Source organism: Pristiophorus japonicus, chromosome 16 (assembly GCF_044704955.1).
Source record: "Pristiophorus japonicus isolate sPriJap1 chromosome 16, sPriJap1.hap1, whole genome shotgun sequence".
Lineage (NCBI taxonomy): Eukaryota > Metazoa > Chordata > Chondrichthyes > Pristiophoridae > Pristiophorus > Pristiophorus japonicus.
Window position 1 is genome coordinate 123,254,832 of NC_091992.1, and position 22,981 is coordinate 123,277,812.

Below are 22,981 nucleotides of genomic sequence, written 5' to 3' on the forward strand. Positions count from 1 at the left end.
GGCGGAGGAGCGGCGAGAGATCGTGGCGGAGGAGCGGCGAGAGATCGTGGCGGAGGTGCGGCGAATGTTTGTGGCGGAGGAGCGGCGAGAGATCGTGGCGGAGGTACGGCGAATGTTTGTGCCGGAGGAGCGGCGAATGTTTGTGGCGGAAGAGCATTGAAGATCGTGGCAGAGGTGCGGCGAATGAGGGTATGGGGCCCAGAAAAGCCAAGAGCCCAGTGGCAGCACGGGCCTGCCCACACTGCGATATGTTTGCGCACTAGGTCCGTGCGGCAGAGCTGGTCTCCAGTCGTCCTGGTTAACCCTTGCCACTGGATAAAGGCCTAGCTCTGTCAAGCCCGTGTGGTGGCTGGTCACCACACGTTAAAAAAATCCACGCACAGGCATCTTCCACCCCTGGAGTTCAGGACTGGAATATCGGGTCTGATTGAAACATCTGTGAACTCATCCCTTTTGGTGTGGAAGCAAGTCATCCTCGTTCAAGGGACCACCTATGATGATGAGAAGGACTCAAGAGAGTAACCATGAAACTCCCTTGTAATCCGTTTCTTATGCCTGGGCACTCCTTTAATCTCTTTGGAGTCGAACCGAGTTAACACTAACAGAGGTGTTACTTAGTTCAGTTTGTAAGCTGTTTTTTTCTCCAATGTAAGTCAAACATACAGAACATCGAGCATGGTGAAAGGCACTCGGTACAATCAGTTCAACTTCTGTTTGCTTGGCATTACAAAAATAAAGAATACGTGTACACTAGTCCACTTGAAGGGATTCTTACTTAACGTAGAAAGATAGATTTGCACTGCTATCTGGCCTGCAGTGCAGAGGTTATTTCTCTCTCACAGCCTTTCTGCTGCTTTCACTCACTGGTGGCTGTGCTGATTCTGATAAAGCCTCCCTTAGGCACCAGAAGAGATCAAAGAAATGTATCAATACCAAGGTGCTGGATATCTCCTGAAAGACCAGACATCGCTAACCAGATTGGGTCATTGTTTGGGATCAATGCAAAAGAACTGCCAATCTTACTTATCTACTATGGATGGCGCTGTCTGGGGAAACTACCCCCATTCAGGCAAGCTTCTGACCAAAATACATAATTGAGATCACTTATGTCCAAGTCTCATTCGTGGGAAAAATCCCAAACCATGACACCCCTCCCTTCCCATGGCAAGCTGTGAAATTGACTTAAATAAATACGGCCATTTGTAGACCAGCATCGGGGGGGGAAAATAACCATAAAAGTTGTTAGATTGTCAGAAAAACCCAATTGCTTCATTAACCTGGTTCAGGGAAGGGAACCTGCCATATCTACCTGGTTTGGCCTACATGTAACTAATCCACACCAAATAGTTGACTCTTAAATGACCTCTGAAGGGTAACTCAGGAAGGACAATAAATGTGACCTTGCCAGCATTGCTCACATCCCGAGAACAATTTAAAAAAAAATGTATTTTCAAATCTCATTTGTGGAAACGCCAGGATCAGAAGATACGTTTTTAAATTGCAACTTGTATCCTGCACAGCTGGAAACACACACCTTTAGTCATCTCTTTGATATGAGCTTCTATTACTGCATCCTTGTCCATACGGTGTGACCAGCGACTCGGCGAATACTGTCTTTCAAGTTCCTACAGTAAATAAAAATATTATCAAAGTAATACAGTTAACGCAGCATCAAACCCTCACAAATTAACAAAAACATGTGAGATGTTCCAACCATGTTCGCCTGATTTGGATTATCAAATTCAAGTAGCAAATAAAATTAGGATTGCATAACCTGCAAAAGACTGATTTACATTCAGAGCTCGTTTCATCCACATGAAGCACATCACCTACGCAACTTGGTTATAGACTATCACTTTTAGATTAGAAAATAAAAAGAACAAATATTCGAAAGTCGGTGTAGATATGTGAATACAAGGGTAGATTCTATGACTTCAGGTGCCTAGTATGGAGCTTCAGATGACATGAGTGTTGTGTCCTTACACACTACAGCAAATCAACACGAGGCACATACTGGAGACAAGGTCACTGTGACCTGTACCTTTATTTACAGGACCAAGAAGTGCTGACCCTGCATGGGACCTCCCTTTATATACCTGGATGACCAGGTGAGGAGTGTCTCCCACAACTTCACCCCGTGTGGTCAAGGTGTGCATTTCTCAGGTGTATACAGTGTACAGTGTTGTTACATAAAGGTTACAGTTATGTGAAGGTTACAAACATATCAATGAGTGCATACCGTGCTTCAACGTGATTCAAACCTGGGCCATAAGTACTTCAGTAAGGATAAGGAGATCGTGTAGGTGACCTTTCTTCATCCATAGCATCACTTTCGGTCCCATGAAAAATGGGTGGAAGCTACCAGGCCCCAAATTCTGGGCCGCTTAAACTATTGGGCTGGAAATTGCGGTCGAAGGCTTCTCACGGGCGAATGCCTCCGAACCGCAAGAAACGTACACACCTACCTGCTGCCTCAGGAGCTGCAAAGGCTTGCGCTCCTGGGCCTGCGGCTGTATGCCTGCGTAAAGCCCACGTATCCCTTGGCGCATGCAAGCATTCCTGGGATCACGTGGGTCGGCCCAACCAATCACAAAGTGGGATTTCCATTATGCTTATGGGGATTGCATAATAGGAATCCCCTAAAAAATGCATTCTAACAGTATTGAAATAAAAATAAATCATGGTCAAAATTATTTAAAATATAATTTAATTAACATTTCAAACAAAAAATTAATTGAAAAATAAATGTAAACATTTTTAAAGGAGCCAAAAATAACCTCAATTAATTTGAAAGGTTTTTGAATGTCTAAATCATTTCTTTTTAATTATTTTAATATTTATTTAAACCCTTACGCTGGTAAAAGAAGGCCTTACGCCTGCTTCTACCAAGCATAAGAGTTTCGTGGCCATTCACTGGGTTGTAGTTAGGCAAATAGCTCAACTCTGCGCCAGTGAATGTCCATTTCCTCCGCATGGGTACGATCTGTCAAGCTGAAACTATGCGTACGTGGTCATAGGCCCCGGAAAATTCAGGCCAATATGTTTGGGGCGGGGTTTCTGGGCTTCACTGAGCTCTCTCTAAACCTCCTTCATTACAATTCTTATTGCTGGGGAAATGCACCTACATTGTTGGGGACGGAGTAATTCTGGGAAGTTGTCACTGCCGGCCTACAGGCAGTGGCCATCTTGAGAAGGTCATCCTGTTCATTCTCCCATATTGTGGGGAATACACTGGTCATATTGCTGGATCTTGCCACTGGAGGGGGCAGTGGAATGGCTGGTGGTCCTGACTCAAGTTCACCTTCTCGAAGTCTGTTACACTTTTTCACCGATGAAAACTTTGGTAAAATGCCAAGTTTACTTGGTTCACTGATATGTCATGCTATTTTAATCAGATAAATACTGCTCAACTCTACACAGAGCAGGCTGGATCTCAGATTTCTTGTTTTCAATTTAACGTCTGTTTACTAAGTCTGATGACTGAAGAACTAGGAGTTCCAAAACACCCTGCCATGGATGCTAGGTCAGAAATCTGTGCCCACACTCCAGAGAATCCAGTCCTAATTACACACAGCACTGTATGAGTTGTGGAGAAACCCAAGATATATCTCCTGATAAAGTGACACCTCAATGAAACTCTAATGCACGATAACATGTAGAGCTCCCTTAATAGAAAAAACAATGCTAAGATCTTGTTTGTAATATGCCCTCCACTGGAATGCGTTCCTTATGATTCCAATCATACTGAGAGGACTCTCTGCACTGGCCATTCAGAGCACTTACGATGTACTATTGAACAAACATGTGAAGAAAAGTGGGTAGATCAAAAAAACTAAACAAAATTTACTCACTTCTTTATCCATTTTCTTCCAAGAGCTCATTCTGCCAGTGATTTAAATTCTCTCAGAAACTTGGTCCTTCGCCTGGAATCAGCATTGGAGTCCTATCAATTGAAAGAGCAGTGACTAACTGCCTTTTAACAGAGTGTAACATTTGTTTACATGTTCATTTTGTACAGTCTAAGGCGTTGCTTCAAATATTTGCATGTTTTGTATTATTACATCGCTTAGTGCCTATTTTAATACTGCATTCATATCATAATTATTCATAATATTCCAGCAAGAATCAAGTGAGATAGATTTCAAGCTTGTAAGAACATTAGAAATAGGAGCTGGAGTGGGCCATTTGGCCCTTTGAGCCTGCTCCGCCATGCAACAAGATCATGGCCGATCTTCTACCTTAACTCCACTTTCCTGCACTATCCCCACATCCCTTAATTCCCTTAGTTCTCAAAAATGTATCGACTTCTGTCTTGAATATAATCAACAACTGGGCATCCACAGGTCTCTGGGGTAGAGAATTCCAAAGATTCTCAACCCTTTGAGTGAAGAAATTTCTTTTCATCTCAGTCCTAAATGGCTGACCCCTTATTCTGAGACTGTGACCCCGTGTTCTAGATTCCCCAGCCAGAAGAAACATTTTCTCAGCATTAACCCTGTCAAGCTCCTTAAGAATGTTATATGTTTCAATTAGATCACCTCTCAATCTTCTTAACTCTAGGGAATATAGGCGTAGTCTACTCAATCTCTCCTCATAAACAATCCTCTCATCCCAGGAACCAGTCTAGCGAACCTTCGTTGCACTCCCTCTAAGGCAAGTATGTCTTTCCTTCGATAAGGACACCAGAACTGTACACAGTATACCAGGTGTGGCCTCACCAATGCCCTGTATAATTGTAGTAAGACTTCTTTACTCTTGTACAAACATAAGAGCATAAGAATTAGGAACAGGAGTAAGCCATACGGTCCCTCGAGCCTGCTCCACCATTCAATAATATCATGGCTGGATTTTGGGACATGTTGGAAAGTTATACAAATTCCTACACTTATTGCACAAGCAGAAACAACTAATTTGTTGTAATCAGAAAATCAAGTGCCCCCTGATTAAAGGGGGGATGGTCACACTCCAAAACATTTTTCAAGTGCCCCCTTGTGTTTTTTTTTAGGGCACTGAAACACAAATTATACCAGTGCCCCCTGGCTAAAAGGAGAGGGGGGGGGGGGTACTAAAACCAGCAAATTAAACAAATTAACATTTAGACATAAAATCAAAATTAAAATTTGGTACAAGGGAAGTTCTGCTAAACAGCTGCTTAAAGTACAGTCTATGACCAGTTAACCCAATCAAAAGTTAGCTGGAATTATTCAAATTTGTCACCTCAATGAGGCCTGTTAATTATGCTATTGTATGCTAATGAGCGCAGCATCATATGCATCCTCGATCAGGCCAACATCCCCATCGAAGCACTGACCACACTCGACCAGCTTCGTTGGGTGGGTCACATTGTTCGCATGCCTGAAATAAGACTCCCAAAGCAAGCTCTCTACTCTGAACTCCTACACAGCAAGTAAGCCCCAGGTGGGCAGAGGAAATGTTTCAAGGACGCCCTCAAAGCCTCCTTGATAAAATGCAACATCCCACCGACACTTGGGAGTCCCTGGCCAAAGACCATCCTAAGTGGAGGAAGAGCATCCGGGAGGGCGCTGAGCACCTCGAGTCTCGTCATCGAGAGCATGCAGAAAGCAAGTGCAGGCAGCAGAAGGAGCGTTCGGCAAACCAGACTCCCCACCCACCCTTCCCTTCAACAACTGTCTGTCCCACCTGTGACAGGGACTGTAATTCCTGTTCAGTCACCTAAGAACTCACTTTTAGAGTGGAAGCAAGTCTTCCTCGATTTCGAGGGACTGCCTATGATGATATGATGATATTTCTCAAAGTGAAGGTCAAGACTAAGATCCCACTAAGATTGAAAAGAGTAAAAATGAATGTGAGGTAAATCGGGTGATGCCAAGCTTAGGTTTTTTAAATAGAAACATAGAAACATAGAAAATAGGTGCAGGAGTAGGCCATTCAGCCCTTCTAGCCTGCACCGCCATTCAATGAGTTCATGGCTGAACATGCAACTTCAGTACCACCTTCCTGCTTTCTCGCCATACCCCTTGATCCCCCTAGTAGTAAGGACTACATCTAACTCCTTTTTGAATATATTTAGTGAATTGGCCTCAACTACTTTCTGTGGTAGAGAATTCCACAGGTTCACCACTCTCTGGGTGAAGAAGTTTCTCCTCATCTCGGTCCTAAATGGCTTACCCCTTATCCTTAGACTGTGACCCCTGGTTCTGGACTTCCCCAACATTGGGAACATTCTTCCTGCATCTAACCTGTCTAAACCCGTCAGATGGTGAAGTTCTACAGTTTTGAGGTTCTCTGAAAAGATAAATTAGATAGTTTGAAGATTCTTGATTTCAACAGAGTGGGAATGTCGGGTGGAGGGAGAGTGCGTATGATGATGCATTTGGAGTTTAGAAGGAACAGGAATGGAAAAATTCAGGACAAGTACAGTTATCGATAAGTGTACAGAAAGGTGTGATGTAGAGAGAGAGATTGGAATCTGTAGTGAGAGAATCACTTATCAGATGACAAGTTTTTTTATCTTCTCCAGGACAGCGGACAAATAAACATCCCCAGGAATCAGCTGCAACAGCTCTTCTTCTTGCCCCCGCAATGTTACCTCTGGAGACCCAATGGATCTATCCTTGGCCCTCTCCTATTTCTCATCTGCATACTGCCCTCGGCGACATCATCCGAAAACACAACAAAACAACTTGCATTTATATAGCGCTTTTAACATAGAAAAATATCCCAAAGCATTTCACAGTGTCATAATCTGAAATGAATGGATGCTGAACCCAAGAAAAGATATTAAGAAAAATGACTAAAAGTTTGGTCAATAAGCTGGGTTTTAAGGAGAGTCAGAGAAACAGAGTTAATGTTTCAGGTCGATGACCCTTCATTCTGATGAAAGGTCAGCAACCTGAAACATTAACTCTGTTTCTCGCTCCAAGATGCTGCCTAACCTGCTGACTATTTCCAACATTTTCTGTAAATTAGCATATTACCCAGTTTCAATGGAAGGGTGTGCCTCCGATTTCTTCAACTGCATAATATGGACAGAAAGGGGATCTACTGCTGAGCTACACAACTACAATCCGTATATTTTTCTATCATTAGGTTGCTAGCACATCAATGGGTAATGCTGTAAGGGGTTTGACAAAAGAACCAGAGACAACCTGAGAAAGCATGTTTTTACACAGCGAGTTGCTGTGATCTGGAATGCACGGCCTGAAAGACGACTCAATAGCAACATTCAAAAGAGAATTGGATAAATACTTGAAGGAAAAGAAATTGCAGGGCTATGGGGAAAGAGCGGGGAAGTGGGATTAATTGGATAGCTCCACCACAGCTGGCATGGGCACGATGGGCTGAATGGCCTCCTGTGCTGTATCATTCTATGATTCTATAATGCTGCTGGTATCTACTCTTGAGCCACTTCCCATTCTTGAGTAGTTCAAAATAGTAGCTGGAGCAACTTGATATTCTGAAACTTGAGAGAGACAGGACTTCTGGAGCTGGTATGATGTTCTACAACCATGACATAACTGTTTGCCATACATTCTCCGTATCACAGTGCAAGGAACTGTGAACAGGAATGTAACTAGGCTAAAAGATTCAAGGAAACATTTAAAGATATGGTGGCCAATGCCTAAAAACATTTTTCAGTTATGACTTCAGATGCAATGTTATGGTACCGATCTCTGGCATTGCTCTACATCCCACAGCTTCTCTCTCCCTTTGTCTGTCATTCCAAAATCATTCAAAATTGATTGCAGCTGATTGAAATTATAAAAGTGATATGAATAAGATCCTTATCTCGCAACCATTTAAGTCACAGAACTGTAGGAAAATGAAAACTACAGAGAACGTGTTCTATGGTCAGAGATGTATTCAAAAACTCAGTTCACGTCTACGTGGTTGAAACAACTAGATGTCGACAGAAAAACGGGCAAAATCCAAAGAGAATCTTTCACTCAGTCTATATAACTGCAGTCTCTCTGCAAAAGTGATGTGCCTTATGCCATGCTTTGTGTAGCATTCTTACAACAGATTCAGAGATATGTCTTAGAGCATACAACACCAAAGTCATAATTATGTTTAATCCCCCCAAAAATGCTTGACAGAATTCTGACACTTATACAGATTATCACATTGCTGTTTGTGGGAGCTTGCTTGTGCACAAATTAGCTGCCGCGTTTCCTACATTACAAAAGTGACTACACTCCAAAAAGTACTTAATTGGCTGTAAAGTGCTTTGAGACGTCTGATGGTTGTGAACTGACCTGCGATCTCCCTCCCCCGACCTGCGATCTCTTCTATACCTCCCTCACATCCAGACTCACGATCTCCCCCCATCCTGCAATCTCCTCGATTTCCTCCCACCCCGGCACGAGCTCTCTCTCCTTCCACTCTGCTCCCCAGTTGTGGCTTTCCAGCAGAGGCCTTCCCTCCCGACAGCCAATCAGCCTCTCAATCTGGAAACAGAGAAGACAATTCAAATGAGGCCCTGCTGTTAAATTTGGCAGGAGCTCCATGTTGCCTGCATTTTTGGGTTTCCTGGTTGCTACAATTCCTCCCCACTCCCTCCCACCTCCCCAGTAAATACCGGGGCTTATATATATCTGTCTTAAGACAAACGAAAGAAAGAACAATCAGAAGCTCGACGCAGCAACAGCCGCAATGGACATTGACCAGCCGCTAATCTAAACCTGTCATGTATCGTACAAAAGAAACTAACATTGCACTTACCAGCACACCGTCCTGAGCTGTTTGAACTTTGAAAGAGCAGAATGTTTGGCAAATATGTAATCTCCTGAGGAGCTGCTCAAACAAAGTCATTTGTTATCAGTGCTATGGTAACAGAATGTAAAGTCTAAACGAACAAGATCCATGAGGCGCTGTGGGCCGTCAGCAGCAGAATTGTATTCCACCACAATCTGTGACCTCATGGCCCAGCATATCCAAACATGGACAAAAGAGCTGAATTCCAGAGGTGAGGTGAGAGTGTCTGTCCTCGACATCAAGGCAGCACTTGACCGTGTGTGACAGCAAGGAGCCCGAGTAAAATTGAAGTTGATGGGAATCGGGGAGGAAAACTCTCCAGTGGCTGAAGTCATACCTTGCGCAAAGGTGAATGGTTGTTGTTGATGGAGGTCAATCATCTCGGCTCCAGGACATCGCTGCAGGAGTTCCTCAGGATAGTGTCCTAGGCCCAGCCATCTTCAGCTCCATCATAAGGTCAGAAGTGGGGATGTTTGCTGATGATTGCACAGCATTCCATTCCATTCGCAACTCCTCAGAAAATGAAGCAACCCATGCCCACATGTAACAAAACCTTTACGACACTCAGGTTCGGGCTGATAAGTGGAAAGTTACACTCACGCTACATAAGTACCAGGCAATGACCATCTCCAACAAGCGAGAGTATAACCATCTCCCCTTGATATTCAACAGCATTACCATCGCCGAATCCCCCATCATCAACATCCTGGGGGTCACCATTGACTGAACCAGCCACATAAATACTGTGGCAACAAGTGCAGGTCAGAGGCTGGGTATTACGCGGTGAGTGTCTCACCTCCTGACTCCCCAAAGCCTTTCCACCATCTACAAGGCACAAGTCAAGAGTGTGATGGAACACTTGTCTGGATGAGTGCAGCTGCAACAACACTCAAGAAGCTCGACACCATCCAGGACAAAGCAGCCCGCTTGATTGGCACCCCATCCACCACCTTCAACATTCACTCCCTCCACCACCGGCACACATTGGCTGCAGTGTGTACCATGTATAAGATGCACTGCAGCAACTCGCCAAGGCTTCTTCGGCAGCACCTCCCAAACCGCGACCTCTACCACTGTGAAGGACAAAGGCAGCAGGCGCATGGGAGCACCATCACCTGCAAGTTCCCCTCTAAGTCACACACCATCCTGACTTGGAAATATATCGCCATTCCCTCATCGTCGCTGGGTTAAAATCCTGGAACTCCCTCCTTAACAGCACTGTGGGAGTACCTTCACCACAAGGACTGCAGCGGTTCAAGAAGGCGGCTCACCACCACCTTCTCAAGGGCAATTAGGGATGGGCAATATATGCTGGCCTTGCTAGCGACGCCCACATCCCGGAACAGATTTTTAAAAACCTGTCATGTTCCAACAACCACTCACTGCATTTACACCAAAACGTGATACACTGCATCAATTTAACATTCACTGAACCAAATATGGGGCACTCTGCAACAAACCTGTCAGCTGCACTTCTAACTCAACCATCTGAAAGTTAAACTATACCTTTCTAGCACAGGAGGAGTCTCCTGGGCCACACAGGCATTTCCAAATACTTCTCACGAGACCACCGATTAGTGAACCGTAGGCTAGGGGAGGGAAAAACTGGCCATGATTCTCGCTCCTGATCAGTATTGGGAAAACCATGAGCATGAGTATCGGGTGATAGGGCAGAATTGCACTCTGCCATGTTTCAAAAAACCCACTGACACACACTCTCCAGAGCAGGGGCGTCAAACTCATTTTATACAGTTGGCCTGATCCGACATCCTGGCACTTGTAATGGGCCACATTCAGCAGAAATTATTTGGACACACATGGGTGGAAATTAGTATGTGTTTCACCCATTTTTTGGGCATACAATGGGTATACTGTGTACAACCTCTGGGCGGAAGGTCCTGCACTGCGCCGACATTTTGCCCGTCACTTTTTTTTAGTCGTCCTTGGCGGCCTCCTGAAATCACCGATGGATCAATTTAAATATGGAGAGTCTTGCGCCTGTTTCAGGAATCTTCTGCAGAATGCGGGGAAAGCTGGGTGGAGCTCCGACAACTTTTATTTCTACAGCGGCCTAAACAAGGACCTCCACGGGACAGCGGGAGGCTGCTGAAGAAATGGCAGGGAATTTTGTTATTTTACTTCCCCTTGTGTGGAGCCAGGAGGAGTGGGAGTCGTCCTCCCACTTCCACAACACTATTGTGGGCCAGTACTCGGAGCTCCAGCATTTTCCTCTGCACCGCCTTGCAGGACTTACCAGAATGGCAGCAGGCCCAAACCTGATCGCCAACATCAGGTGAGCTGCCTCTGGAGGCCCACCATGTGCCTGCAGCTTGCCTCTGTTACTACAATGAGGCCTCAGGTCCACATTCGGATGAACTTCAGGCCCTGGCTTCTGACCCTGCTTGAATTTCCATCCCACTATTTTTGCAGGTTTTAGCATGCAGTTCTTCAAAAATTCTCCCTCAGAAAATAACTTTTGACGACGCAGCTATTTCATGGACAATCATGTAGTGTGTCTTAGAAACAGCATCACTTACGTGGCGAGCATAAGCAAACATTGCTACTTTTTAAACGACAGTGCTAATTCAGAAAATGTATCTTTACGTAACTTTCTTTAATCAATACCGCGAGCCCCCACCCCCTCCCTTTTTACCCACTTCTCTATACCGTCTGAAAATCCTGTAACCAGGAATGTTAAGCTGCCATATCTGCCACTCTTTTAGTCATGTCTCTGAAGTAGCTATAATATCTTATTCCCGTGTCTACCTGTGCTCTTAGCTCATCTGCCTTATTCGCTATACTCCTTGCATTGAAGTATGTACCATTTAGTACAGCCAGACCTCCTTGTTGACTACTTTCTAGCCCTTTTTTCCTCTGTCCTTCAAATTCACTTTCTACATTCTTGCTTTCCAATTCCAGCTTTACTTCCCCCCCTGCTGAATCTACTCTCAGGTTCCCATCCCAAGTTAGTTTAAACCCTCCCCAACAGCACTAGCGCCACCCACCCCCCGTGAAGATATTGGTCCTGGCTAAGTTGAGGTGTAACCCGTCCGGCTTATATAGATCCCACCTCCTCCAGAAGCGGTTCCATTGCCTCAGGAAACTAAAACCCTCCTGCCTGCACCATCTCTCCAGCCACCCGTTCATCTACTCTGTCCTCCTATTTCTGTACTCACTAGCTCATGGCACCAGGAGTAATCCGGAGATTACTACCTTTGAGGTCCTGCTTTTTAATCTCTCTCCTAGCTCCCTAAACTCTGCCTGCAGGACCTCATTCCTCTTTCTACCTACGTTATTGATCCCGATATGGACCACAACCTCTGGCTGTTCACCCTCTTCCCCCAGCATGCCCTGCAGCCACTCGGTGACATCCTTGACCCTGGCACCAGGAGTCACATCTGCGGCTGCAGAAACGCCTGTCTACTCCCCTTACTATTGAATCCCCTGCCACTAAAGCTCTTCCGTTCTTCTTCCTCCCCCCCTGAGCAGCTGAGCCACCTGTGGTGATGTGGACTTGGCTCTGGCTGCACTCCCCAGAGGCACCATCGCCCCCACCGGTACTCAGAAGAGAATACTGGTTGGAGAGTGAGATGGACTCAGGGGATTCCTGCAGTACCTGCCTAGTCCTCCCCTTCTGTCTGCTGGTCACGACTCCCTCTCTGCCTGCACACTCTTAAGCTGTGGGGTGACCACCTCTAGAAACGTGCTATCCACGTTGCTCTCAGTCTCGTGGATGTACGGCAGTGACTCCAGCCGCTGCTCAAGATGCAAAACGCGGAGCTCGAGTTGGTGCAGCTGGAGACACCTCCCGCACACGTGATCGCCCCGGCTGCCTGAAGCGTCCAGGACTTCCCACATGCCACAGGATGTGCAGCTCACGGGACTGAGCTGCCCTGCCACCCCTCTAGTTAGACTCTGAACTATCAAGCAGAAATAAACTCTAAATCTTAGCAAAACACACCCAGCCGCCACTCAGCAAACAGCTGATTTAATTAATTAGGTTTTTTTAGATAATAAATATCACTTATCTATTTAATTGCAGCTCCTAACTTACATCAATGCCCAAGATTTTAAAAAAAACGATCAACTGGCCAATCGCTTACCTGCTTGGCTGTGATGTCACACTTCGATTTCGGTTATTTTTACTTTTTGTCTCTTCCCAATCTGCGGCTCCCGTGTGTATGGGGTGTGAGAGGTTGCACACTATTTGAAGGGGGTTGCTCTTCAATTCCTGGCTGCACTTCGGTCCCACGCTCCTGAGCTGCGGTCACACGCTGCGGAGGGAGACGAGCAAGTTGGATTACCTCCTCGTGGGTCTGCTCCTGACCATGGTGGCCATCCACAGGTCCAAATTGGACGCGGTCTGTGGAGCTGGTCACTCCGGCTGCCTGCCTGTCTTCCACGGCTACATCTGCGTCAGGTTGGCCCTGGAGGAGGAGCAGGCGGTGTCCGCCATTACGCTTGAAACCTTCTGCGACCAGTGGGCACCACTGGGACTGGACTGTGTAGTAGGCACAGGTAACAGTATTATTCATAGAATGGTTACAGCATGGAAGGAGGCCATTTGGCCCGTCAAGCCCGTGCCGGCTCTCTGCAAGAGCACCTCAGCCAGTCCCACTCCCCCGCCCTTTCCCCGTAGCCCTGCAAATTGTTTTCAGGTACTTATCCAATTCCCTTTAGAAAGCCGTGATTGAGTCTGCCTCCACCTTCCTCTCAGGCAGTGCATTCCAGATCCGAACCACTTGCTGAGTAAAAATTTTTTTTCTTATGTCGCCTTTGATTCTGTTGCCAATCACTTTAAATCTATGTCTTCTGGTTCTCGACCCTTCTGCCAATGGGAACAGTTTCTCTTTATCTACTCTGTCCAGAGCCTCATGATTTTGAACACCTCTATCAAATCTGCTCTCAATCGTCTCTGCTCTAAGGAGAACAGCCCCAGCTTCCCCAGTCTATCCATTTAACTGAAGTCCCTCATCCCTGGAATAATTCTCGTAAATGTTTTCTGCATCCTTTCCAGGGCCTTCACGTCCTTCTTAAAGTGCGGTGCCCAGAATTGAACACAATACTCCAGTTGAGGCCGAACCAGTGTTATATACTGGTTCATCATAATTTCCGTGCCTTTGCACTCTATGGGGCCGGAATTGAGCCGCTTCCATTTTAAAAAGTTTTTCTCCGCCCCAATCCATGGGGCAAATACCAGAGAAATACAACTCTTTGGTTTTTTTCGGTCAGGATGGTGTTCCGGGCGGCTGCAGGGCAGACGTGCCCTTGCAGCGGGTCGGCTGCCCTGACCAATCAGCACCGTGCGGATGACGTCAGCGCCGTCCTTCCCCTTCAGTTAAAGGGGCAGGTCGCTGCAAACCCTGCAGAGTTTTCAGTTAGGTCCACTGGGCCACCAGGGAAGGCTTTGGCCGGGCCAGCGGCGTGCCAGGCTGTCTGTTAGCGGCCCTGTCGGACCATGTGCATAATTGTCAGACCAAAAATGTTTTAAAAGTTAGCAAGCGCGGCAGCGCGACCTGTCCCTTTAAAAACGTACGCACCGCCCAGCCACATACAACTTTCCGGCAGGGAAAGCTGTCAGTGGCATTGACCGGCGGCGGCGGCGCTCACGCGGGCAATTCCACGCAAGTTACGGAAAGGGGGTCACTGCCAGTCGGTAAGGGGTCACCGCGGCGGAAAACGGGTGGAGCAGAAACCCGTTCCCGCCACTTCCGACCCGGGGGCAATTTCGGTCGGGTCAGCCCATCCATCCGCCCCCACCCCACCCTGCCCCCGGTCGGTAACACCTCTCTGCTCCATTCCTGCTTCTTAGAGGCGGTAATGGAGCTTATGGAAGGGGGCAATTTTGGCCCCATACCTCTATTCATGAAGCCCAGGATCCCGTGAGCATTTGTAACTGCTTTCGCAACCTGCCCTGTCACCTTCAATGAGTTGTGCACATATACCCCCAGGTCTCTCTGTTCATGCACTCCCTTTAGGATTGTACACTTTAGCTTATATTTCTTCACCCAATTCTTTCTACCAAAATGTATCACTTCGCACTTTTCTGCGTTAAATTTCATCTGCCACGTGTCCGCCATTACATCAGCCTGTCTATGTCCTCTTGAAGTCGATTACTATCCTCCTCACTGTTCACTATACTTCCAAGTTTTGTGTCATCTGTAAATTTTGAAATTGTGCACTGTACACCCATATCCAAATCATTAATATATATCAAGAAAAGCAGTGGTCCTCCAACCGACGCCTGGAAACACCATTATTATTATTATTATCACCTAACCACCTTATTATTTAACTTGACAAGTTTCCTTTGTTTTTTTATGATTTGGTCGTTATTAGTTGTTTGCTGACACTGGGGCAACCCACTTCACCTGTTTTCAGTTTAAAAGAGAGATGTCAGTGGATACAATCACATGTGACATTTTGCTGTTAATTTCACTGGCTGGCCCAATTTTGGCGCGGTTGTCAACTTATTTCCACTCCTGCTCTGAGACTTCTTCAGCTTCTCGTCTCCCTTTTAACATTTCACTTCTGTCTCTTCTGGGGAGCGGGGATTTGTTTGTTCCTGCGATCTTTAACCCCGTGGGTTCAAGTTTCTATTTAGATTTTTTTTTTGAATTTTATTTTCTGATAGAATGAACTTTTTACACAGTTCCGAAATCTCGCTGTCGTCTCCCAGCAAAGTGAGGGGCCAAATTCAGGTAAGGGAAAAAAAAGATACGATGTATTCTTTTGAACAATTAAATAGACGTGTTTTAACCCGCGGCGATATCCAGAAATGGCTCTAGCTAAATGATATATTTTTGTTGCATATTATTTATTCAATAGACTTTGTCTTTCTCTTTGATCGCGCCGTCTATCATAATGAGCCAGTTGGCCTAAAGAGCTTTTCTTTTTGCAATTGCAGATCATCTTCGGACCCATGTTCTCGGGGAAAAGGTAACTGATTGTAACATTTTGTAGCCCCTGTTTGCGAAGAGATTGTGAGATGTGGGTCTGTCTCTGCAGCAGTTTGGCGCCAACTCGCCCGGCTTGGTTTTATCCCCAATCCCGGGAGCCCGGGGCCGCGCACCGCCCTGCAAACCTTTCCCAAGCACTTTTATCAACAATATACTTCTAGCTTCATTGTATTTTTATTATATTTACCCCCACCCCACCATTTGCTGGAAATCAGACTTTGCGAAGCTCCCGCGATTTCTCGGCTTCCGGCTGCTGTATCCGCCCTTTTTTAAGTCATAACTTGGAAATCATTTCATGAAAGATTGCCTTTCCAAATCAGCCGAATGACCCGGTCAAGATTGCCGGATTCATTTGCCCTGATATGTTATCTATATTTTGGGGAGGTCGTGGAACGCATAAATGCAAATTCTTTCTATCTATAACTGCAATGTAGGATTATTGTTGGAGGAAATAAATACCCAGGTCCTCTGTCCCTCAGAAAATCTTTTTGGCATAAGATGCTGCAGCGCTCCCTCAGCACTGCACTGGAGTGACCGACCAACCAGCCCAAGTCTCTGGAGTGGGACTTGAACGCGAAACCTTCTGACACGGAGGCGAGAATGCTGCCACTGAGCCAAGGCTGCCACTTTTCTGCAGTAACCAACATACTTAATTACATTTTCAAACCGTTAGTGGGAGTTGTGTACAGACCTCCAAACAGTAGTAGAGATGTTGGAGAGGGCATCAAACAGGAAATTAGGGGTGTATGCAATAAAGGTGCAGCAGTTATCATGCGTGACTTTAATATGCATATAGATTGGGCTAAACAAACTGGAAACAATGCGGTGGAGGAGGATTTCCTGGAGTGCATAAGGGCTGGTTTTTGAGACCAATATGTTGAGGAACCAACTAGGGGGGAGGCCATCTTAGACTGGGTGTTGTGTAATGAGAGAGGATTAATTAGCAATTTTGTTCTGCGAGGCCCCTTGGGGAAGAGTGACCATAATATGGTGGAACTCTACATTAGGATGGAGAAGGAAACAGTTAATTCAGAGACCATGGTCCAGAACTTAAAGAAGGGTAACTTTGAAGGTATGAGTCATGAATTGGCTAGGATAGATTGGCGAATGATACTTAAGGGGTTGACAGTGTATGGGCAATGGCAGACATTGAGAGACCGCATGGATGAACTACAAAAATTGTACATCCCTGTCTGGCGGAAAAATAAAAAAAGAGAAGGTGGCTAAACTGTGGCTATCAAGGGAAATCAGGGATAGTATTAAAGCCAAGAAAGTGGCATACAAATTGGCCAGAAATAGCAGCGAATCCGGGGACTGGGAGAAATTTAGAACTCAGCAGAGGAGGACAAAGGGTTTGATTAGGGCAGGGAAAATAGAATACGAGAGGAAGCTTGCAGGGAACATTAAGACGGACTGCAAAAGCTTCTATAGATATGTAAAGAGAAAAAGGTTAGTAAAGACAAACGTAGGTCACCTGCAGTCAGAATCAGGAAGTCATAACTGGGAACAAAGAAATGGCAGACCAATTGAACAAGTACTTTGGTTCGGTATTCACTTTGGAGGACACAAACAACCTTCCGGATATAAAAGGGGTCAGAGGGTCTAGTAAGAAGGAGGAACTGAGGGAAGTCCTTATTAGTCGGGAAATTGTGTTGGGAAAATTGATGGGATTGAAGGCCGATAAATCCCCAGGGCCTGATGGTCTGCATCCCAGAGTACTTAAGGAGGTGGCCTTGGAAATAGCGGATGCATTGACAGTCATTTTCCAAAATTCCATAGACTCTGGCTACCCTCCACTGCATAGGAACTGATCCAATGTAACCCCACTTTTTAAAAAAGGAGGGAAAGAGAAAACAGGGAATTATAGACCGGTCAGCCTGACCTCGGTAGTGGGTAAAATGATGGAATCAATTATTAAGGATGTCAGCAGCGCATTTGGAAAGAGGTGACATGATAGATCCAAGTCAGCATGGATTTGTGAAAGGGAAATTATGCTTGACAAATCTTCTGGAATTTTTTAAGGATGTTTCCAGTAGAGTGGACAAGGGAGAACCAGTTGATATGGTGTATTTGGACTTTCAGAAGGCTTTCGACAAGGTCCCACACAAGAGATTAATGTGCAAAGTTAAAGCACGTGGGATTGGGGGTAGTGTGCTGACGTGGATTGAGAACTGGTTGTCAGACAGGAAGCAAAGAATAGGAGTAAATGGGTACTTTTCAGAATGGAAGGCAGTGACTAGTGGGGTACCACAAAGTTCTGTGCTGGGGCCCCAGCTGTTTACATTGTACATTAATGATTTAGACAAGGGGATTAAATGTAGTATCTCCAAATTTGCGGATGACACTAAGTTGGGTGGCAGTGTGAGCTGCGAGGAGGATGCTATGAGGCTGCAGAGTGACTTGGATAGGTTAGGTAAGTGGGCAAATGCATGGCAGATGAAGTATAATGTGGATAAATGTGAGGTTATCCACTTTGGTTGTAAAAACAGAGAGACAGACTATTATCTGAATGGTGACAGATTAGGAAAAGGGGAGGTGCAACGAGACCTGGGTGTCATGGTACATCAGTCATTGAAGATTGGCATGCAGGTACAGCAGGCGGTTAAGAAGGCAAATGGCATGTTGGCCTTTATAGCGAGGGGATTTGAGTACAGGGGCAGGGAGGTGTTACTACAGTTGTACAGGGTCTTGGTGAGGCCACACCTGGAGTATTGTGTACAGTTTTGGTCTCCTAACTTGAGGAAGGACATTCTTGCTATTGAGGGAGTGCCGCAAAGGTTCACCAGACTGATTCCCGGGATGGCGGGACTGACATATCAAGAAAGACTGGATCAACTGGGCTTGTATTCACTGGAGTTCAGAAGAATGAGAGGGGATCTCATAGAAACGTTTAAAATTCTGACGGGTTTAGAGAGGTTAGATGCAGGAAGAATGTTCCCAATGTTGGGGAAGTCCAGAACCAGGGGTCACAGTCTAAGGATAAGGGGTAAGCCATTTAGGACCGAGATGAGGAGAAACTTCTTCACCCAGAGAGTGGTGAACCTGTGGAATTCTCTACCACAGAAAGTTGTTGAGGCCAATTCACTAAATATATTCAAAAAGGAGTTGGATGAAGTCCTTACTACTCGGGGGATCAAGGGGTATGGCGAGAAAGCAGGAATGGGGTACTGAAGTTGCATGTTCAGCCATGAACTCATTGAATGGCGGTGCAGGCTCGAAGGGCTGAATGGCCTACTCCTGCACCTATTTTCTATGTTTCCTCCCCATAATGCTGTGTGTGCATAAAACAAAAAAGGCCTGAACTGATCTGTGCTTGATTATATGGGGAAACAAACTTCAAATAAATCAACTGTTATTTTGCTGTAGGGACCCAAACTGAGTTGTTCAAATGTTCTCTGTCTAAACTTAGTAGTATTCTAACTCATATTTTGGTACTTGCCTCTATTCAGGGAAGTGTGAGGTAATGCACTTGGGGAGGGCTAATAAGGAAAGGGTATACACATTAAACGGTAGGCCACTTAGAAGTGCAGATGAACAAAGGGACCTTGGAGTGCTTGTCCACAGAACTCTTTTTGGGAGAAAATTAAAACATTACATCATTAAATCGTCTCCCCCCCGACCTGGGGGGCGCACCAAACATTTCCAAGGCCCTTTTTTTGTGTGTTTTTTTTTTTAAGTTTTTTTTTTGGGCACTAAAATCATATAATTTTCTTTCAAGTGCCCCCTATAAAAGGGGAGGGGTGCTTGTCCACAGAACTCTGAAAGTAGCAGGCCAGGTGGTTAAGAAAGCATACAAAATGCTTGCCTTTATTGCCCGAGGCATAGAATACAAGAGCAGGGAGGTTACGCTTAAATTGTTTTATACACTGGTTAGGCCACAGCTGGAGTACTGCATGCAGTTCCAGTCTCCGTATTATAGGAAGGATGTGATTGCACTGGAGAGGGTGCAGAGGAGATTTACACAGATGCTACCTGAAATGGAGAATTTTAGCTATAAGGACAGATTGGATAGGCTGGGTTTGTTCTCTTTGGAACAGAGGAGGCTGAGAGGAGACCTCATTGAGGTGTATAAAATGTCAATGTAACTATTTGTACTGCACTTTTTTTTGGCAGACAGGCCCTGTCCCCTGCCAAGCTCCGTGCCCCCGTCCCCTGCCAAAACATTTCATGCACGTAGTGTCAAGAAGCAGGATCTGAGGCTCCAACTCTCTCATCTCTCCCTCCCCCCAGCATTCCTGGTGGGGGTGGTGAGGGAGAAGCTGCGGGTGGTGGTGGGGGGGGTGGTGAGGGAGGGGGGGAGGGGGTGAGGGAGGGGCTAGGGGGGAGAACAGCTGGGGGGGCGGGAAGAGAGAGAGAGACACGGGTGGGGGGAGGGATCATGTTCTTCCAACCCCCTACAAGGGACATTGTTGGAGTGGATGATATCTTGGAGTCGTGACACTATCGTTATTTATTTCATACCCAATAAACCTGTTAACAACCTGTACACAATGCTTCATCTATGAAGGATGCACTTGGACTGGGGTAAGGCACTTCGGCTGGGGGAGGCATACACTTGGACTGGGGTAAGGCACTTCGGCTGGCCCTTGATGTCTTCAGGGGAGCTCTGTCCTCTCACTTCAGGAAGTCAAAGTTGATTGAGTTACAACTTGCAACCTTGGGATGGGCGGTTCCAGTTACACATTCCAGTGAAACTTCAGGGTGCGGTTTATCCTCCAAGGAGACCAATCAGAAACAAAGGGTGGAGCATGGTGGCCATTTTGGCAGTATAAATAAACACGTCCATAAAATTTTGAGGGGTCTGGATATAGTGGATAGCAAGGGCCTATTTCTCTTGTTGTAGGGTAAATTCCACCAAGAGAAATTCACCATTGTTTTAAGGTGGTTGGTGGAAGGTTTAGGGGGGATTTGAGGGGAAGCTTCTTCACACAGAGGGGTGTGGGAGTCTGGAACTCAGTATCATAGGTTTATATGTAACCTTCAGGGCTGCTGACCGAGGGCCGTGTGGCTCTTTGTTGGCCGGCTCGGACACGATGGGCCGAAATGGCCTCCTGCGCTGTAAATTTCTATCTTTTTTTGTTTCTATTGTTTTATAGCCCCTCTCCTTTCTTAATACACGCAAGTGGACAATAAGCACTGAAGATGTTAAGATCCTTGTATAGAGAGAATTTGTGCTCCAGAAGGGGAGGTGATCAAAAGCTTGGTCAAAGAGATGGGGTTCAAGGAAGGCCTTAGAGGAGGAGAGAGTGGTGGGGAGGCAGAAGGGTTTAGGGAGAATTGTAGAGCGTAGTGCCTGGACAGCTGAAGGCGTGGCTGGCATCAATATTGGGTGCCATGTCATAGTATGACCTGGGCTAGGTTTCCCATATAAACATATGCACGCACAATCAGGGGGCAGTTGTTTGAGGTGAAAGTGCTTGTTGTGAGGAAACGGTACATACCTTTTTAGGTAGATGCAGCTAAATGCTGGAACACACTTAGTGCGGCAAATCTCCTGAAGAGTAGAATATTTCTTGCGGATTTGAGTAGCAGTCCTCATCACCGGGGCCTTTGACTTGTTCGGTGATCTCCTCCCACACTTCCCTTGCTGTATAGTCTGAGGATAGCACTCTTGTATTCAAAGATGGAAACCTTCTTTTACGACATCATGCAAACCCCTCTCCTTAAAGAAACCAGTCCTCATTACAACAGTACTCCAAAAGTACTTCATTGGCTGTAAAGTGCTTTGAGATAGTCCGGTGGTCGTAAATCTACCTTTTTTTTGTCTTTCTCTCTGTCCTGGCCACTTGCACTTCACACATTTTCCCTCTTTTTTTTTGTGTGTTTGGAGCAGAATTGCTAGACTACTTTGACACTGTTCAGTTACCTTTTTTAAGGCGCAGTAATCCCCCAAGTCACATTTATATTCAAATAAGCAGACCTTGCAAAATACTGCATGGTCTACTCCATGCAACAAAACGGTGTGCTTGCTGGCCCCACCAGCCTCGTCCTGTGACAGCACTGGGAACTTGATCCTCGAGTTTCTGATAATTGGGCTGCAGTTGACATGTTTGCGGTCAAAGTCTCGGGTTTGATTCCCAGTTTGTGTTGGTGACCTCAGTGGGTGCAGCAAAAGGAGCCTTACAATGGCCCTTGACGCTCCTGGGCTAGGAAGGGTGAGAATTAGCCACAGTTACCACTCCTGGTTGCTATCTAATGACCTGAGTCCCTGATCAAATCAACCATGATTGTATTAAATAGCGGAGCAGGCTCGCGGGGCTGTTTGGCCTTCTCCTGCTCCTCTATTTCTTATGTTCTTCTTGACCCCTGCTGGGGAATGTGTGTGTGACTGTCGTGGGTGGGGGAAGGACAGCCTCGATGCCCACCGTGGTTAACTTGCTCTTATTCACTCGCTGTGAAGAATGACCTCTTGAGTGGGATAACAGAAGATGGCCAGAAACCACAGAAGTGCGGTCCAGCCTGTGTCAGTGCCTTTGGGGATGGGCAGTGAAAATCTGGGGTGGAGGAGGAGGATTGAGAAAATACATTGGTCTCTAAGTGGCAACGGGCGACTTGTCTGTTTTCTTGCGGGGGTGGGTGGGGGGGGAGCACAGAAGTTCTCAATGCAGATGCATCACAATTGGGAAGATGCAACTTTGCAACATGTGCGTCTGACTAAGCTCAAATTTGTTCTCTTTCTACTGCAGCACAGAGCTGATGCGCCGGGTGAGGAGGTATCAGATTGCTCAATACCAATGTCTTGTGGTAAAGTATGCAAAGGACAATCGGTACAACGCCGAGGACCTGGCTACACATGACAGGTAAGTATTGAGTGCAGTCTCATAACTGGGAGTCACAGCACACTGTGGTTAAGCAGGTACTACTATCTGTATTCTCCTACTATCTAACCACAAACAAGGTGATGGTCTACAGTGAATTACAGCTTATCTCGTAATGTCCCTTGTAACCGAAAATAACAAAACGGGCTACACTGTTCCTGTTAGTAGGCTTGCTATAACTTTTCTGACCAGTCGTTCCTCTGAACCTGATCGGCACTTTCTCAAGCTCGAGCAAGGGGTCTTGCTCCATATCTGCCCTAGTCCCAGATATTCCATACAAACCCAGGTGGTGTGATTCTGACTGGGCAGGAGCCATGGGCTTGACCTCTGACCTCAGTGTCTGGAGATTGGCCAGCTGAGCTGCCACCTAAATCAGCTATCACCCTCCAAATGTGGGTTGCCAGCAGATGGCCTCCAAGGAATAGCCCATCCTAATGTAATGAGCGCGAAAGTTCAGGGATATTTAAA

At 46.0% G+C, this 22,981-nt stretch overlaps 2 protein-coding genes across 13 annotated transcripts in view; one reads left to right on the forward strand and one right to left on the reverse strand.

The window, feature by feature from the left end:
- The window catches only part of afmid (arylformamidase), an 80,037-nt gene extending 64,791 nt beyond the window's left edge, over window positions 1-15,246 (reverse strand). For 2 of the 4 annotated variants that reach the window (XM_070857787.1, XM_070857784.1), the window contains exons 1-3: window positions 15,020-15,246; window positions 3,852-3,943; window positions 1,535-1,625 (exon numbers count right to left, since the gene is read on the reverse strand). In XM_070857787.1, the coding sequence (XP_070713888.1) occupies window positions 1,535-1,625; window positions 3,852-3,881 (121 nt within the window). In that variant the 5' untranslated portion in view covers window positions 3,882-3,943; window positions 15,020-15,246. The remainder of the gene's footprint in view (window positions 1-1,534; window positions 1,626-3,851; window positions 3,944-15,019) is intronic. The other 2 variants (XM_070857785.1, XM_070857786.1) reach the window with 2 other exon arrangements.
- The window catches only part of tk1 (thymidine kinase 1, soluble), a 115,777-nt gene that overhangs the window by 79,938 nt on the left and 12,858 nt on the right, over window positions 1-22,981 (forward strand). For 5 of the 9 annotated variants that reach the window (XM_070857794.1, XM_070857791.1, XM_070857792.1 and 2 more), the window contains 3 exons: window positions 15,371-15,437; window positions 15,644-15,675; window positions 22,382-22,495. In XM_070857794.1, the coding sequence (XP_070713895.1) occupies window positions 15,372-15,437; window positions 15,644-15,675; window positions 22,382-22,495 (212 nt within the window). In that variant the 5' untranslated portion in view covers window position 15,371. Of the gene's footprint in view, window positions 1-15,182; window positions 15,438-15,643; window positions 15,676-22,381; window positions 22,496-22,981 lie in introns of those variants that run through there. The other 4 variants (XM_070857796.1, XM_070857795.1, XM_070857797.1 and 1 more) reach the window with 2 other exon arrangements.